The sequence below is a fragment of the Nilaparvata lugens genome, chromosome 9 (assembly GCF_014356525.2).
Source record: "Nilaparvata lugens isolate BPH chromosome 9, ASM1435652v1, whole genome shotgun sequence".
Taxonomy (NCBI): domain Eukaryota; kingdom Metazoa; phylum Arthropoda; class Insecta; order Hemiptera; family Delphacidae; genus Nilaparvata; species Nilaparvata lugens.
In genome coordinates, this window is record NC_052512.1 from 35,615,788 (window position 1) to 35,634,934 (window position 19,147).

General features: G+C 33.0%; 1 protein-coding gene across 1 annotated transcript in view; it reads left to right on the top strand.

Annotated features, from left to right (window-relative positions):
• LOC111048233 (endophilin-A) overlaps positions 1-19,147 on the top strand; it is a 211,616-nt gene that overhangs the window by 187,054 nt on the left and 5,415 nt on the right. The window contains exons 9-11 of the mRNA XM_039435807.1: positions 4,578-4,669; positions 13,745-13,837; positions 18,554-18,681. Of these exons, the coding sequence (XP_039291741.1) occupies positions 4,578-4,669; positions 13,745-13,837; positions 18,554-18,681 (313 nt within the window). The remainder of the gene's footprint in view (positions 1-4,577; positions 4,670-13,744; positions 13,838-18,553; positions 18,682-19,147) is intronic.

The window sequence follows — 19,147 nt, forward strand, 5'->3', positions numbered from 1 at the left end:
TTTCAGCATACAAACATAAATTTTATATATAGATCAAATGTCTGGTTGAGGTATTGAATTTAGTTGGTTTAATGACTACTCTATATGCTTCCTCATCTGAGCTTAGACATTCTGACCTATTCCAAATGTATGTTTTAAAATAGAGATGATTCCCATGTATTTAAATGGAGTCACTTTTACTCCTAGGGAGTTTTCTGTTTTTTAGTACGAGAGCGAAAAAGTGACACTTTAGTATCATGTTTCAGGGAGTAAAGTAAGTACTTTGGACAGTAGGTGGAGGAAAAAACATTTTTCACTCGTGATGTACCCAACATTTTTCCTCCACTTGCATTTTTCTAACTTACGTGGCCCGTAAAATGTGTTACAACATAACCTAAAAATTAAACAGCTGGCTTGTAATCACACAGTTCACCGCCGACAGCAGTATGTGCAATCTGACGGCAAAAGTTGTAACAACAATGGCCGACCCGACTATAACCATAGAGAAACAATAGCGTAAGTAGATATCCCATGGTATAGAGCGTTTATGTCGCAACTTTTACTATTATCTCAAGCCGATTATTGCTGATTATTGTCGAATTTTACTGTTTTGTTGGGGTGAGAGTGTATGAACGGCACAATATGAGAGACTACCAGTGTCACACAGCTCCACGGGAAAGATTACATGAACTATCGGCTTGAGATAACTGTAAAAGTTGCAACATAAACGCCCTATACCATGGGGTATCTACTTACGCTATTGTTTCTCTATGCTGCAACTATGATGAAGTTCCCGTTTCAAACATGATTGGTTAATGAGGAGTATTCGTTGGCTGGTATTTTGAATAACATGGAATATAAAAAAAAATTATATATTTTTATAGTATACTGATAATTTGTAGTTTGTAATAATTTTAGCATGGAACATATATTTTATATATTGATCAAAATGTCTGGTTGAGGTATTGAATCTAGTTGGTTTCTATTATGCTTCCTCATCTGAGCTTAGACCTTCTAACCTATTTCAAAAGTATGTTTTTGAAATGGAGATGCTTCCCAGTTATTTAAATGGAGTTACTTTTACGCTCTAGGGGTTTTTTCTTTTTTTCCTCCCGAGAGCGAAAAAGTGACACTTTAGTATTATGTTTCAGGGAGTAAAGTAGGCTCTTTAGACAGTAGGTGGAGGAATAGTTATTTGTATATCTAGAGTGAAAAGTACGACTTTTCTCCCTGTGGGAAAAAGTTTGAAGCCCGAGGCAAGCCGAGGGCAACAATTTTCCTGAGGGAGAAAAAGTATTTTTCGCTCGTGATGTACACAACATTTTTCCTCCATCTACATTTTTTTATAGACTCTGCAAATAAAATCATTCTAATAACTTACGTATTGGTGACAATGTTTCTAACAACATAACCTCAAATCTAAAACCTAAAAACCGGTCGTCTGATTGGCTCTGCCGATTGCGCTATCTATCGGCAAAAGTTGTAACAATTATATCAGCTGGGCAGCTACCAAAAATGGCTGACTCCAGATCACGCGGTTCAGATTGAATTGTAGATCAAAAATATTTGTTGGCTGGTATTTTGAATAGAATAAAATATTTTAAAAATTGTATAAATTTTCATCGTCTACTAATATTAAGAATATAATATCATACAAACATATTTTTCATGAGTTGATCAAATTTCTGGTTATGGTATTGAATTCAGTTGACTCAATGACAGACACCTCTATTATGCTCTCTCATCTGAGCTTAGACCTTCTAACCTATTACCATGTGAGTTTTTAAAATAGAGATGCTTCCCATGTTATTTAAATGGAGTCACTTTTCCTCCCTAGGGAGTTTTCTGTTTTTACTACCGAGAGCGAAAAAGTGACACTTTAGTATTATGTTTCAGGGAGTAAAGTAAGTACTTTAGACAGTAGGTGGAGGAAAATGTTTTTTTTTTTGTAGAAGACACATTATAAGGAATTTCTGAATCTTACTATTGTATGTAATTGTAAAATATCCAATATTTTCTGTAATTGATGTAGTAGTTTCAGTTTTTTTTAGATATAAACATTTATTTATCTATTTATAGTTATGCATCGGGAACAGATCTACTAAAATTCATTCAATTCTGATAAGTAACCCAATTTGAGTTTAAAGATGGAAATTTCTGAGAAAATTTGGATTTTCGTTTAATAATAATAACAACCAATTTGAGTTACTATTTGAAACTGGAATACTTTCCTATGGAATTTATTTTTTGTAAAATCAAGTATGTCATTCGATAAAAATTATCATTGGAATTTATATTCTAAAATGATTTACACCAAATATTTCAACGTTAGATGTTATATCTTGAAAAGTAAAAATTAAAATCGCAATCGAAAAACTCGAGTCACCTGTAAAAAGTTTCCAAATGCCCTATGCACAACCTTAAAATGGTTCTTCAACTATAACGGGATCGTAGATCGTTTGTAGTCAAAAAATGTTTGACATTCCTAACACAGGTCAAGGAATCAATTCTCTGTCAAACATGTTCAACCTAAACAAATACTATTAATAATATTATCACGTTAATATTAATTGTACTATACAGGGTGTTTACGAACTCCTTACCAATACTCTAGGGCATTGTTACTGGGTAACAAACATATCTAAATATCATATTTAAATTGTCCGGAAGTCTTCAGTTACTCACACAGCGGCCATTTTGCTTTTTTCACAATTTATTTTTCTAAATAATGGTTGAAATACGAAATTGAAACTTCGCACTATCATATTTTATAACAACTAGACAAAGCTACAAAAAAACTATGATAATTTTTCAAATTCATTAAAAAAAATGGCGGCTATTTAAAACTTTGTTTCTCAATAACTCAGAAACCGTTGGTTTTACAAAAAATTACAACAATAACTTTTTTAGTAAATTAATGCCGTACGATTTTTTGAGATTGGACCAATATTTACTGAGATATGGCAGCCTTTGTGATAGGTGACCACTGAAATTTTGTTGCAGTGCAAACCAAGGCATGCTGGTAGAGTCGCCTCAATGATGCAAAAATCTCTATTTGCATTGCATGTTAATTGAAAGCGATTTTAGGTCATTTCAAATGATAAAAAAGTTACATAGCCCTCTAAAAGGTGGGTCTCTAACCACTAAAGCTTCCATATCAGTTAATGTTGGTCCAATCTTGAAAAATCTGGTACCAATCGATAGGCAATCAAATCTACTAAAACAAGTGATTCTTGTAAAGTTTTTGTTAAACCAACGGTTTCTCAGAAACAAAATTTTAAAAGGCCGCCATTTTCTTCTATGAATTTGAAAAAATATAATTTTTTGTAGCTTTGTCTAGTTGCTATGAATGATTGTGCAAAGTTTCAATTTCGTATGTTCAATCATTATTTAGAAGAAAAATAAGTGAAAAAAGGAAAATGGCCGCTGTGTGAGTAACTGAAGACTTGCGGACAATTAAAATATGATATTTACACATGTTTGTTACCCAGGAACAATGCCCTAGAGTATTGGTAGGGAGTCTGTAAACACCCTGTATATTATCATTCATCCCCTCATCATAACCTGGGCTTGAAATACTTGAGGAGAGTTGCCTTTGTGAATAAATAAATATAATTTATGTTTAGTTCCATCAACACTTAATAGTTGTTTTAAATTGTTATCCAGGTTGAGCAGGTATCTCAGCTTGTGACTTTTGCTGAAGCGCTTCTGGAATATCACCAGCAGTGCACAGAGATCATGAAAACTGTAGTTGAAAATCTACAAGAAAAGTAAGTTCATGAAATAGTTATTTGTTTATCTAGAGTGAAAAGTACTGTTTTTTCTCCCTGAGGGAAAAGTTTGAAGGTTTTTGAACAATTTTCCTGAGGGAGAAAAAACATTTTTCACTCGTGATGTACCCAACATTTTTCCTCCACCTGCATTTTTATAAAAACTGCGAAAAAAAATTTAACTTACGTGGCCCGTAAAATGTGTTACAACATAACCTAAAAATTGAACAGCTGGCTTGTAATCACACAGTTCACCGCCGACAACGCTATGCTCTATCTGTCGGCAAAAGTTGTAACAACAATGGCCGACCCGACTATAACCATAGAGAAACAATAGCGTAAGTAGATATCCCATGGTATGGGGCGTTTATGTCGCCACTTTTACTGCTATCTCAAGCCGATTACTGCTGATTATTGTCGAATTTTACTGTTTTGTTGGGGTGAGAGTGTATGAACGACACAATATGAGAGACTACCAGTGTCACACAGCTCAACGGGAAAGAATTACATGAACTATCGGCTTGAAATAACAGTAAAAGTTGCAACATAAACGCCCTATACCATGGGATATCTACTTACGCTATTGTTTCTCTATGCTACAACTATGATGAAGTTCTCGTTTCAAACATGGGCCCGTTTTAAACATAGGCCGGGATTTGAACCCGGGCCTCTGAATCATAAAGCCAGCATCTGATCCACTCGACTTCGACCACTCCTTACTCTTGATAGTAGTAATGGACTAATGGTATTAAACCCTACGAACGAATACATAATGGAAATCGAAGGATTTTGTGTGTTTTAACGAAAGTTTGTTTGTTTGTTTGTCAGATGCAGCGAAGCAGCCAACCGGCCCAAAGTTGAATTTGTGCCGAAGACGTTGGCAGACCTGCACGTGGAGGGAATTTCGGAGGGCATGAATGGTACGACTGTTTTCCACGTCAATCCTCCCTCCGAATCTGACCACCTCCCCCCCGACCCTTGGTCAAGGCTCAGCGCTCCCGTTAGAGGTTTGCAACAAGCTCCAACATTTTTATTTTTTTAATTTTGTTTTTGGTTGTGGATTTTAATTTGACACTAATATACAAGAGGTATTAATCAATTAATTCTCGAATTTGGTTTTGGTTTTTGATTTTGTAATCCAGATCAGGAAATTTTGTTTTGGTCAGGGCAATACAAATGAATATCTCAAGTTAGGAAGGAGAGGAATAGTGCTGGAAGTCGGAATACTTTACAGTGGCACAATAAGATTTCAATTCTCGACTACCGCACTGATCAACTATGAAAAAAGGGATTTAAATAAAGCAGTAGCTGTTTAAAGAAAAGGAATTCCTCCATACTCTGGTATCACTATACAGGGTGTCCCACCAAGGTTGTAACAGCCGTTGACCATAGATTCTAATCGACATTTCTGACAAAAAATGTTCAGTAAACTTTTTTCCTATCGACCTTAGTTTTCGAGGTATATAGATTTTTCGATATTTTAAAAATATGCCCACTTCTGGTCATTAAATACTAGAAATAGAAACAAATTGAGGGTGAATGAAAGAAGGTTTGGGATATGAGGTTGGTATCAAAGATGAATTGCTCGACAGTGAAATAAATACTTCGAAAAGTTAGACGGCCTAGATTTGTAGTATGAAATTTCAGACCCTGCCGTCAATGAAAATAGATCAACTTTTTTCAACTAAATATAATTCACATTGATTGAATATTAATAATAACGTTAATTTTTTTGCTGAGTGTGATGCCCACATGAGCTCCAGGCTTGTGCGTGGGTAATGGGGCGGATTCAGATTCAGATTTTTTTATTCATGTGTTTAACAAAACATAATTTAACTTACGTTCTAGCGTTAAAAATAAGTACCATAAAAAATAAATAACATGGTGAATCATATTAAACTAATGAGTTCTACAATAATATTGAGGAAGAAAAATGCAAAAGTTAAAGTACTACTGAAATGTTTTCACGTGAAAAGTTGAAGTTTGGACCTTAAGGCTTAAAATAAACTTTCTACTGGTGATATTTTTCAAAATTTGTATATCATCAAGCTATCAAAATAAAAAAGTTTTCTCAGGAAAACATTTTTTTCTGATATTTACTTTTTGAGGTATGAGCGCCTAAAGTTGAAATTTTTGGGACAGAACATTTCAAATTCGGTGAGATATAAATCCATGAGGTTTAGAGGATGGATTCTTCATGGTATTGTTGATCTAGTAAAACAAAAAAATTGTGAAAATATCAACTTTTAAGATGATTATTCAATTTACTAAAAATAACCCTTAATTGAGTTATTTTTGGTAGGCTAAATTGAATAACTTTTCCAAAAATTGATATTTTCAGAAAATTTTTGTTTTACTAGATCAACAATACCATGAAGAATCTATCTATCCTCTGAATTTCACGGATTTATCTGTTACCGAATTTGAAATGTTCTGTCCCAAAAATTTGAACTTTAGACGCTCATTACTCAAAAAGTAATAAAAAAAATGTTTTCCTGAGAAAACTTTTAATTTTAATAGCTTGATGATATACAAATCGAAAAACTTTGAAAAATATCACCAGTAGAAAGTTTATTTTTAGCCTTTGCACAGACTTGAGAAGTCCATTCTCAGAGAGGGTATCAAGGATACCCTCCCCTTCAGCACTTAACCGTAAAAGCGGATAATGAGAGATGAGTGGACCTACAGTTTCAGATTAATGCTCCTTGTTTTTCATTGTTAAATCAAAGTTTCACTCAATGGTATTTTTGTATCATTTAGTTCAAATTGTTTAATACAAATATGAGTCTTTGGTAATTATGGGGATCGAGGAGGTTGCTAAAAACCAAAATATAAAATTTGTTGTTTGTAAAACTCCACAATAACAAAAGTCAGGGAAAATCGGTAAAATTGGTCAGGAAAATTCAGGTAAAATAGCCTCGTAATATACAGGTTGGGTGAAAAGTCCGAGAACGGCTTAATATCTCATACACAAAGATAATTTGACGGTGGGTGTGATTGGGGATCCTACTCAAATTGAAAAACTACTTTATAATGACTTTTAAAATCTGGTCCGCCATCTTGGAAACGCCATATTGAATGCAACTTCATTTTTTTTAATAGGAAGGTGGTCATGAGATACATGATTTCGATACGGAATTTTAAAGAAAGATGAATGGCGAAAACCGCACATCGATATCGCAAACCGTTCAGAAAATATGCACATTATCAATCAGTACCATGCAAATCAGAAATGAAATACATCAGTGGTATTGATTAATAATGTTAATATCTTCTAAAAGGTTTGAGATATCGATGTGCGGTTCTCGCCATTCATTTTTTCTTGAAATTCCCTATCGAAATCATGTATCACATGACCAGCTTCCTATTTAAAAAAATTAAGTAGCAGTCAATATGGCGGATCCAAGATGGCGGACCAGATTTTTAAAGTCATTATAAAGTAGTTTTTCAATTTGAGTAGGATTCCCAATCACACCCACCGTCAAATTACCTTTGTGTATGAAATATTAAGCCGTTCTCGGACTTTTCACCCACTCTGTATGTGGCAGCTCTGTAATCGTTTGACTCTTAACATGATAGAGGTATTTATTTATTTGCGAGTTTTGTATGCTTATTTTGTGATACTAACCATCGAAGAGCTACATCAATCTAATTTTTTGTGTAGTTGAGAAGTTGATATTGTGGTAATTATTCATATTAAATAAAAATACTGAGAAATTGTCAGTCCTAATCCAACTAATCCAAGATTAGTTAATACTATGGCTGTATTCATTATTAATTACTAGTTCCCTTTTTCATTTTCTTTAGTGTTTAGAAGAAAATGAAGGAAAGTTACTACATTAGTAATATTCTGTCTAATTATACCTTCAAGAGACCCCATTTAAATATATGAAAAGAATCTATTATAATTTGTATAATTTTAAAGCCTCTGTCTTAATTTGTGTAATCTCCTCATTTGTTTCTTTTCTAAATTTATTACTAATTAAATTATGAAAATGAAATGAAATGAAAAATTATTTTTATGCGGGGTTAGGACTTTCAAGTCCTTTCTACCACTCAACCTCGAAATTATCACTCTTATGTGTTTTATGTTTATGTTCAGTTATTATAATATGTTTTTTGGTGTGTTTCATTTTACATATTCTTTTATCTGTCAGCTTGTTCTACTCTTGCGGGGTGTTGAGTCCTTGAGGGTATGTGGGTGGGTGTGTGTACGTGTGTTTGCTTTGAATATTCACTGTAGATGTACATTTCACTATGGATTATCACATTGGTCATAAGTCATTGGTTCAAATTTCCATTCAATAAAATCGCACTAATTAAGGCTGTTTGGTACACCTTTTTATTTTTATTTAAATCGGATAATCTTTTTTAATATAATTGTTAAAATCGTTCATTATAAGAGTGAGAAAAAGTGGAATTTTCAAGTGGTCTAATAAGCGAGTTATGGGTTGTTGAAGTGCTAAACTCCGTTTTCTTCCCAGATCATAAACAGTTTTAAATTTTCATTGGAGTTTTTTTCAATACATTAAGTATATCATTGGCTTTGTTCTAATATGCGTTTTTTTCGCGATTAATGCCAAAATAAACAAGTTATCGAATTTACAAAAAATGTTACTTTTTTATTTATGAACGATATGGGGAATAAAATGTTTTAGTTTGGAAAGATACATTTTTTGAATTTTTAAGAGAAGTTAATTACGCTTATTAGACCACTTGAAAATTTCAGTTGCCACTTTTCTCACTCTTATAATGATGTTAACAATTATATTGAAAAAGATTATCCAATTTAAATAATAAAAAAATTGTACCGAACAGCCATAAGGTTTTTCATCAGGGGTTTGGAAACTTTTTACTGGTGATTTTTTAAAAAGTTTTTCGATTTTGTTTCCATCATCTTGCCAAAAAGAAATAAATTTCCAACGAATTTTTCCGTAGTATATCTTGAAGAGTAAGTAATGCCTATTTTTTAAAATTGTGTTTATAATATATATAATTTTTATATAATATATAATATATATATTTATAATATATATAATATATATAATTTTTTAGAAATTATTTGAAGGGCACAGAGGAAAACCGATCAGTCACAAAATCTTTTTTGCTTCTTTTTCTTTTTCTCCTTCTCCTTCTAAGCTGAGAATATTGCTCGTTTTTCCCCTGTGCCCTTCATTTCATTTTGGTAACTCGTTACTATAATAATTTAGTATTCATACTATACCCATAGGTATACTTTTAAATCGAAAACAATTGAAAAGGTCACCAGTGAAACGTTTTTCAAAAACGTGATGCACTGCCTTAACATACGTACGTATGTTCCAATGTATACACAGAATGAATTCCAAATTATTTATATTATACAGTGTAGAACCAATATTTCATAATACTAACTGTTATTATACTACCTGCAATCTTAGAACAACCCAAATTTATCAATTGCAATAGAAATTTAAATTTATTTAGAGGGAAAACTCACCAAGTATAGTAAAATAATTTCCACAGATTTTCCTTTGTGGAGCAGTTTTTATTTGGAATTACATACTGTGAAAAAATAAAAAAATACTGTAATTTCATGAGATATTTCAGAATATTTTAGAATGAGGCCGCGCTCACACTACATAAGAATAGTAAGATGAATTTAATTTTGCAATCAACAATCGTTTTGTAATTATTATTATTATTATACTGTTTGTGATAACTCCCATCAAAGTTTTATTAAACAAAATTATACATACATTGTTACATACAATATCATTCTCAACTAGGAATGATACATATATACAGATCATGGAAGATCATTACAAGTGATGAGATTATTATAAAATGTTCCCAGTTATAATAGTATCTTACGTCACAAGGATGGGAAGGGGTCTTTTGCAGGCAAGAATGATGCTTCTCGACTAGAATTTCATTTGAGCACTGCAAAAGACATTCACGTCCAAGTAACGAACACTATTTTTTGTCATAATTATCTAAAGATGAATAATCGAGAAATAAAAAACATTACCTGCTTGTTCTGAAGTTACTACATGCATTCTATAAACATAACCTAGTTTACAAATTCCGAATCAGGAATTTTGTGGAAGTTGACAAAACTTCCACCTTTAGCACTAAGGTGGTTTTTTGTATCAGTTTTGCTGTTCTTATTTCGGAACTAGGAAACATACTCGACTGTAAAGAAAACATATGGTTTTATTACAGTAGAGTATGCTGTAATGAGAATCGTATGTTTATTTGTTCTGCAAACATCTGATTACCGGCTTGATTTCATGCATGGAAAACAGCTGAGATTGAATGTCTATGTCAAAAATAACAAACATAATCATGTGAGCTTGGTCATCTGATATTATCACACTGGTTGCACATTATTATAATTTTACAATCAATTGATAATTTTTACTGTTATTTCTTCTCAACTATTGCATTATTGATTACAATCAGCTTTTATTCAAGTTTTTGCATCACTATTTTGTGAGACACTAACTTGTTGTTACCCAATTAATACTAATTTAAATTGAACATACTATACAACATATTTAACATGTTGAGCAGCATGCTGTACAACATGGATAAAATTTGTATTTGAAAAATGCTCGGTGTTTGAATGTGGCTATACTATATGCTTCATTGCAGATGGCCTCGCTTCTAGGTTAGTTAGGTTGGGTCAAGTTGGGTCAGGTTGGGTTAGGTCATTGCAAAGGTTAGGTTAGGATACATTTTCTTTACAACCGCATCTAGTATCCAGTGTGAGCGCGGTCCAATTATTGAGTTCTGTATCTAGTTACAATCCTAGTTATCCCCTCCAACGTTTTATTCCCCTCCTCTAGTTATTATTCTTATCAACGTTTTTCCATTATCCAGTCATTTTTATCCTTCTACATGCTGTTGCTTCACACTCTTTTAATCTATAAAAAGACAAAACCACTTTTAACATCTATTATTATGTGTGTTAGGTTTTTTAGGTGTGTATTTCATTCTTTATATCTTTGAACATCTATTACATGTGTTAGGTTTTTTAGGTGTGTATTTTATTCTTTATATATTTCAATTTTTAAATGTGCTTGATTTATTTCCACATAATCCCTTGTTTTTTAAAGTGTTCTTTTTATAAATTTGGTATGTTCGATAACTATTCCAGATCTTCCTAATAATTGATGAATTTTTTCAAGTTCCCTATTCATGAATGTTACTTGGACTAATACTTGTATCAGTTACACTTGAAACCCAAGTATAGGGGTATCAACAATGTTGTTCTAGCCAGCTAAAGTGCTATTTGATAACTCTGGATTGTGAACGCCCCATCTAAACCCATCTGCTATTAGCTAACTTCAATAGCATTCTCCAAGCGGATAATTTGTGTAACTCAAAGTTTATAACCTCACTTTTGTTACCAAATATGACTAAAACAAATATGGCCACCATTTTAACAGAGTTAGCAAGAGTTAGCGGACTCAAACCTGCGCTATCTGCTATTTTTTTCCAACGTACTACTATAGCTTTGAGTTAACACAGACTTAGCAAATAACTGGAGTTAGCGAATAGCTCGACTTAGCCAGCTATCTCCAACATTGTGAATACCCCTTATATACATAGTTTTTTTCATTTTATAGTGGACAGATTTGATTCAAGTCATATAATTATTATATAAATTATTGTTGATTGTTATCAATAATAATCAATTTTATCTCTATATTCAGTAATAAATATAATATTATAAAATTCATAGTTGAGATAAAATATTCTGGTAGTTCACTATATTTCTTTGTAGCCTACAAACGATTCGGCAACGTTGTGGTGTTTGATAAGACACCACATTCTGACAAGAATAGCAAACAAATTGTAATCAGGTCAGTTGTTAAAATCATTTTTAAAATGATTAAAACCAATTTTTTCCCATGTTGTATGGGTTCAAGTAACATTCATACATATAGCACCAAATGTCTGATTTTTAAGTCCCTCTATTTTCTTATTTAAAATAGTATTTTCTGTGGAATTTTCATTTGTCGAGTTACCTGGCTTCTATGGTTGCATGTGAATGTGTGTGTTCTGTTATACAGAGTGATCCAAAATAGCTCAACCCAATTTTTGAAGTGACAGGTAAATCTGTAAAATACACGGTGTTTGAAAAAGAACTCCCTAGTTTTAGGTATAAATTTATAATGTGCAAATCAATGGAAAACTTCACCAACAAGTGCATACAATGAAAGAGAGAACATTCAAGTTTTGTTCAACATCAGTACACTTCAACATGGGATCCTTTTGTTTCCCTGCACACATCGAGACGATATTCAAGTTCTCGCCATGTGTTCACCAACATATCAGGTGTAACTGTCCCAACCGCCGTGACGATTCTTTCCCGTAAATGGTTTATGTCTCGGATTTTTCACTGAATCAAACATCACAAACTAGAATAGAGTAGCCTACATAAATCTTTACAGATTCTATAACACATCATAACTAGGGAGTTCTTTTTCAAACACTCTGTATAATTTGATATTGAATTTTGTTTGTTAGTGTAATTCACACTTTTGGTACTGATACTTTTAAATTTGGTAATTGGCTGGCCACTAACATTAGTCATGAGCAATAGGTCTGTCAGAAGATCATTCAAATACATCTGACATGATAGACACTAACTCTACTCACTCTACGAGGTTTCCATCAATAGAAACGAATTCAACAGTTACAAACTAAAAATAAACCACCAATAACAACAATTGAATCACTGGAACATTACATATATGATAATGATACAAAAATAAGGTAATCACAAAAAATTGAGCAGCAAATAAATGAAGAGTAATAGAGTAATATAAAACCTAACCTCAAACTCGTTCAGCAGTTTTTTTCCTGCTGAAATGCGTTGAACCCACAGCCACTAACGTACAGGTTTTCGACTGTGCAGACATATCGCACATGTCCAATGTACTGTTCGGGTCCTATAGCTTGGCCTATTGGTGGAGGGCCACTGGACTACAACTGTCAAAAACATCGAACATTTTTGAAAATGTATCTTCCCATAAGCAACAGATGCTCTTTTGTATCTTCTCAAAAGCAACGTGTTGCATCCGAAAAGATACACAAAGAGCTCTACTGTATCTAATGTGTAGAGCACTAATGTATCTTTCCATAAGCAACAGATGCTCTATTGTATATTCTCAAAAGCAACGTTTTGCATCCGAAAAGATACACTAGGAGCTTTTATGTATCTTCCCAAAAGCAACAGATGCTCTCTTGTATCTTTTCAAAAGTAACGTGTTGCATCCGAAAAGATACACAAAGAGCTTCAATGAATCTTTCCAAAAGCAACAGATGCTCTTTTGTATCTTCTCAAAAACATTGTTTTGCATCCGAAAAGATACATAAGGAGCTTTTTGGAGTCATGTCCTTTTAGCACAACACAGCCTATCAGCTGACATTTGTTCAACATGCTCTTTCCATTGTTTGTGATACGTTGCAACTCTCTCATTCATTAAGAAACACAGTGTGTAGGGAGATTCCTTCAAGGAAACTCTGTAGGGAGCTTCCTCCATCTAGGGATCCAGGTCTCTGCAGCCTGATGTTTTTGCAAAGCCGTGAATATTACCCCGCGAACCATAACTTGCCTGTATGCCATTTGACTGGCCTATATGTCAAATTGTGATGTACTATTGAGTCTGATAAAGATATTCTATTCTATTCTATTTCAAAGTCTTGTAGGCAAAGCTAAGGGACGCGTACTGTACATCAAAGCCACAGTCACTCATGTTCAGATTTTCGACTGTACAGACATATCGCTCATGTCTAACGTAACGTTAGTGGTAAGCCTGAATCAATTATTTCAATTGGAATGTGTTGGATTAGGTTATAGGTACCGAGCCATAGGTGCCTAATGTTTAGATTAGGTTAGGTTGGTTTGGGTTGCACGAGTTTCGGATCACTCTATGTCTGTGTGTGCTATTCATGGTTGTTAATTGTAACGGTTGCTTTGCCACTGTGCTGCCGTGGTGAAGGAGGCTCTCAGCCATCTTCGCCTGTTCACTCCAAGCCAAATCAGCTCGATTTGGCTGGAGCTGGAAGGCCAAATTCTTCTTTGTCGCAGAATGGTTTGTATTAATCACTTTTTTTCTTCTTTTTTATCCTCGCTCAAATTATAACAAAGCGTATCTCAAAACCTCGAATAATGTTTAAGGCGAGCGTTTCAGTCATTTTTCCAATAATTTATCAATATTAGCTCTATTATTATAAAGAATAGGAATGACTATAAGTGCTTTTTGTTTTTAGTGTGGACCTAGGTACATTATATGAAGGGGTTTTAATACAAGGGGTCCAAGTGACTTATTGTTAGTTTCGAGAAAATTGAGCCTGAAGTTTACTTACATTAATTAATTCTTCATTCATGAAATGAATATAGAAATGATATTCACCTATTCCGATACCTATTCAGTATACTTTTACCAAATCAAACGTACAGTAAGTAATGTTAATGTCTCAAACTGCTTTCCTTTCTCAGTTATCAGCTAAATAGTGATAAGACGTATCACTTGTACCCCTTGTTTACCAAACATTTACCAAACAAACAGTCTATTGTCTAGCTACATATAAATCTATCAAATTTACCAGCAATTGAACTATGATTAATGACCTCATTGCAATATTATCCGATTCGCTAATTGGTTCTTGAGGTATCTTTTGCTTGTTGGCATGGCTTAATCAAGGTTAAATTTAATCTTATGGATACAAGCAACCGTCGTCCTGTAAACCAGAGATCCAAGTCACTTGGACCCCTTGTTTAATCAAATAAACATATCATGGAGAAAACATAGCATAAGTAGATATCCTATGGTATAGGGCGTTTATATCGCAACTTTTACTCTTATCTCAAGCCTATAGTCCTCGTATTTCTTTCCAGTGAAGCTTTATGACTCTGGTAGTCTCTAATATTGTGCGGTTCATACACTCTTACCCGGTCAAAACAGTAAAAATTGACAATAATCGACAGTAATCGGCTTGAGATAACAGTAAAAGTTGCGACATAAACGCCCTATAGGCCTATACCATGGGATATCTACTTACGCTATTGTTTCTCTATGATTATATACTATTGGAAACTTCAAATTTCAAACTTGAATTTAAAAAAAAAAAAAACACCTTTCAAGTGAAAATGCACTTACATTGGTGGTGACGATCGAAACGACCTGTTGTCGATCATCATCAGAATGTCCTACAGTCTGACAGTACAACACAAACACAGTACAACAGAGATTCGAATTTCAATTAAATGAAGATCTAAACTAAATTACAATGTCAATTCTCTAAATTATACTCACAAATAATACAGATACTGCTTTTTCGTCTATTGTCAACAGCTATAAAATAAACTAGACTTAACTGCTCAGTATTTCTCTCTCCTCATCCATACTAAAATACTCTGATAAGAAAGAAATAGTGAAAAATTGACAATACCAAATTTTTATAATCATTGATAATTCTCTAATCATAACATCACTTCACTTGTATGGGCTTTTATTTGCATAAAAGGGTACTTCATGCTTTTAATAATTTTTTCACAACCTAATCATTTCTATTCAATGAAGGCATGAGATTTCAAATTTGACTTAGAATAGGGTTTTTTTGCCATCAAGCAAAATTATTGAAATTGAAGTTGCTTTCCATGACGAAACACTTTATAATAACTTTGTTGTAGTTCTGACTCTGTGTTACTTGTAAATATTTGAAAAAACACTTACTTTCTTGGAGTATTGAGGAATGCATTTCACTCCTGAAGAGGAGCTTCATCAGCCTGACACCAGGGGCGCTTGCTCTTATGGGTTGGACTGTGTGGCCAAAATGTGGGAAAATATTACATTCGATTTGAAGTTTATTTGATCATTTATTAAATTGGATTTGTCATTTTTGAGGTGTTTGAAAATGTCGTATTGTTCTAATGCTGTTGACATTGAAATCCTACACATTCTCCAAAAAAGTCAGAGACTCAACACACTAGAACAATACGAAATTTTCAAATACCTCAAAAATGACAAATCCAATTTAATAAATTATCAAATAAACTTCAAATCGAATGTAATAATTACCCACATTTTGGCCACACAGTCCAACCCATAAAAGCAAGCGCCCCTGGTGTCAGGCTGATGAAGCTCCTCTTCAGGAGTGAAATGCATTCCTCAATACTCCAACAAAAGTAAGTGTTTTTCAAATATTTACAAGTAACACAGTGTCAGAACTACAACAAAGTTAAAATGATTGAAGCATAGAGAAGCCTATTCACGATAGGCTTTGTTACATTTGCTTGAGGATAATGTAAATACAACATTTTGAGATACCTATTGGTACAATTTAAGCGATTTCATCTATGTGTGACTGCTTAATCATTACTTTGATTATTGCACCATGCTTCAATGTGTAAAAGTATGTTTATTTTTATAGAGAAGAATAGACGATCTATTTTGTATAAAGACATTGTGTGATTGCCTTAATAGATTTAATCTTTTACCATTTATCTATTATCTATAATCTATTATATATGTGACTGACTTAATAAACTAAATCTATTTTGTATAAAGACATTCTGTGAAAGTGCCAGGCAAAGACCTTAAAGATGCATAGACTCACATGCAGCGCTAGTGTCGTACTTGGAATTGAAATCGGCTATTGAGGGGGCAACCTATAAGAATAAGATTATTACATACCAATGCCTTTGTAATCTATAATATTACAAATATATAGATATAATATCTCCTGCTAAAATACCTCAATGGCGGCCTTCAATTTCAAGTAAGAGCTATCATTGGGAAGGCATAGGCATTGTGGGTCTATATCTCTTTAAGGTCTTTGGTGCGAGGGGAAACCTGTCAATGTGAGATTAACATATTTTTCTTATCTAACTTATCTGTAAGGAATTTCAATCTTCAATTATTGTTAATTTTCTGATTATTGCACCATGCTTTGATGTGTAGCAGTATTTTTATTTGTATGTACAACATAAATTTAATTTCATCTGTCTAATGAACACATTTTGGCCCGGTTGCACAACAGCCGGTAAAATTTTAACCATGATTAACTCTACAAGAACCAATCAGAGAAGGCGTTTTTGAAAGGACGGCTTCTCTGATTGGTTCTCGTGGAATTAATCACAGTTAAAATTTAAACGAATTTTGTGCAACCGGCACTTTGTAAAACTAGTAAGCCCCTAGGCTGGAGAGCTCGCTCAAAATGCTGCTGATTGATAGCTTTTCTATTGAAAGCAGTAGAAATTCAAGAGAAGTAGTTCAATTAATGCATCATCAAAACCTAGCATTCAGAGTATTGACCCGGTAACGGCAACGGTCAGCTGATTGCGACCGAGTATCGATCAGCTGATTATGTGCCGGTAAGATTCAACTCACATCATGAAATGAGTGAGAATTTTTACAAGGTCATGGGAAAGATAGGGAGGTTAGATTTTTGCTTTCAATTCGCGATATTTCGATATTATTCGAAATGTCCAATCTCAGTGCTCAGTAACCGTCATCACAAAGAACGTTACATTCAAATAACTGATTGAATGGAAACGTTACCTGAGCATGCGCAATACGGTGCTGTGTGGGGTGAAATGGCTTTGAAGTTTAATTGCATGCAATTCATTATCCAGCTGACAGCTGATTTGTAATTTGTAATGTGATAAATTATTACACATTTTTTCTTATGCACTTTCAATGTAATCCTGTTATATCGTCGAAGAGGACGAAGGAATGAGTCAATTTCGTTGACCAACGAACTCGATCTATATAATATCTCAAAGAATATGTGTTCAAAATTTGAATTTTATTGATGAATGCATTATAAAGCAATCGTCGAACATACACTCAAACGGACAACTACTCGAGCCCCAAATCGGCTCTCGATAATACGCTCGTTCAACTAAACTACTCAGTAACTTAATTGCATGTCAATGTGAATTCAATCTTAATTTAAAAATATATGTTTGTCGAGAAATATTAAGCCTACTATTGTCCTCTCCCGATTATTGTATGAGATTTGTACTTTTATTTCAAGTTTGTTTTATTCCAATTTATACTTTCATATTGTGATTTGGTGTAGAAATTGAAATGGACATAACCTATGTATAATATTTGCACAATTTGAAACTAAATTAGGAAATTGAAGAAGTTTTAGGCAATTGCCTATTTTTTCTTTTCCAATCATTGTACGGTATTGTTTATGCTAACCTAATAAATATTTTTCCGTCAATGATCCTGTTTTATATAATTATTGTATTATAATAATATTGATTGACTTTAATATCATTGACGGGAAAATATATTTATTAGGTTAGCACAAACAATACAATGATTGGAAAAGAAAAAATAGGCAATTGCCTAAAACTTCTTCAATTTCCTAATTTAGTTTCAATTTTTGCAAATATTATACATAGGTTATGTCCATTTCAATTTCTACACCAAATCACAATCTAAAAGAATAATTAGAATAAAACAAATTTTAAATAAAATTCACTTCAAATATTATAAAAGTACAAATCTCATACAATAATTGGGAGAGGAGAACAGTGGGCTTAATTCTTAATAATTATTGTATTATAATAATATTGTAGAACATGTCAGTGTTGTAAATAAATTTCAATTTAAATTTTTTAATTTCAAATATTTTCAAATGAAATACATATTGATGTAGTTTAATTGAATCCATTAGAACACATCATGAAGAAATTAGAAAGGTTTGAATAAGCTTGTCTTTCTTATTTTTTTGTTGAATTAAATTTTTTTTAAAGTTTGTTATTGAGTTTTTACTTTTATATTTTGCAGCTTCTCCATTGCCATCTCCAGTTAAAAGTTCTCCAGCTAGAACTCCGATGAATGCGGGAGGAAAGTCGCCATGTTGCACAGCCCTGTACGATTTCGAACCGGAGAACCCTGGAGAACTTGGATTTAAAGTAAGTTAGATTTTAAAGTAAGTTGAATAAGTGAAAAGAGTACCTAAGAGTGCAATAAGTACCTAATTTTTCAAGAAAATACAGAATTAACCATTTACTGTACAAAAGTGATAAATTATCTTTTAAAATTCATCATCTGCTAAAAGTTTCCTATTGAATTCTATGCAATTCTCAAGTTTCCCATGAAATGTTGCTCTCTCTCTCTCGGTCGTGTGTTAATGGGAAGAATATTATATCATATCCTTTCCAGAGAGGCGACAATTATTTGTTGAAACACCGCCGATTTATGTAGTTATATCATCGTTATTCATATTGCATTCTCTAGGGCATTGTTCCTGGGTAAAAAACATATCATATCATATTTAAATTGTCCGAAAGTCTTCAGTTACTCACACAGCGGCCATTTTGTTTTTTTCACTTATTTTTTTCTAAATAATGGTTGAACATACGAAATTGAAACTTTGCT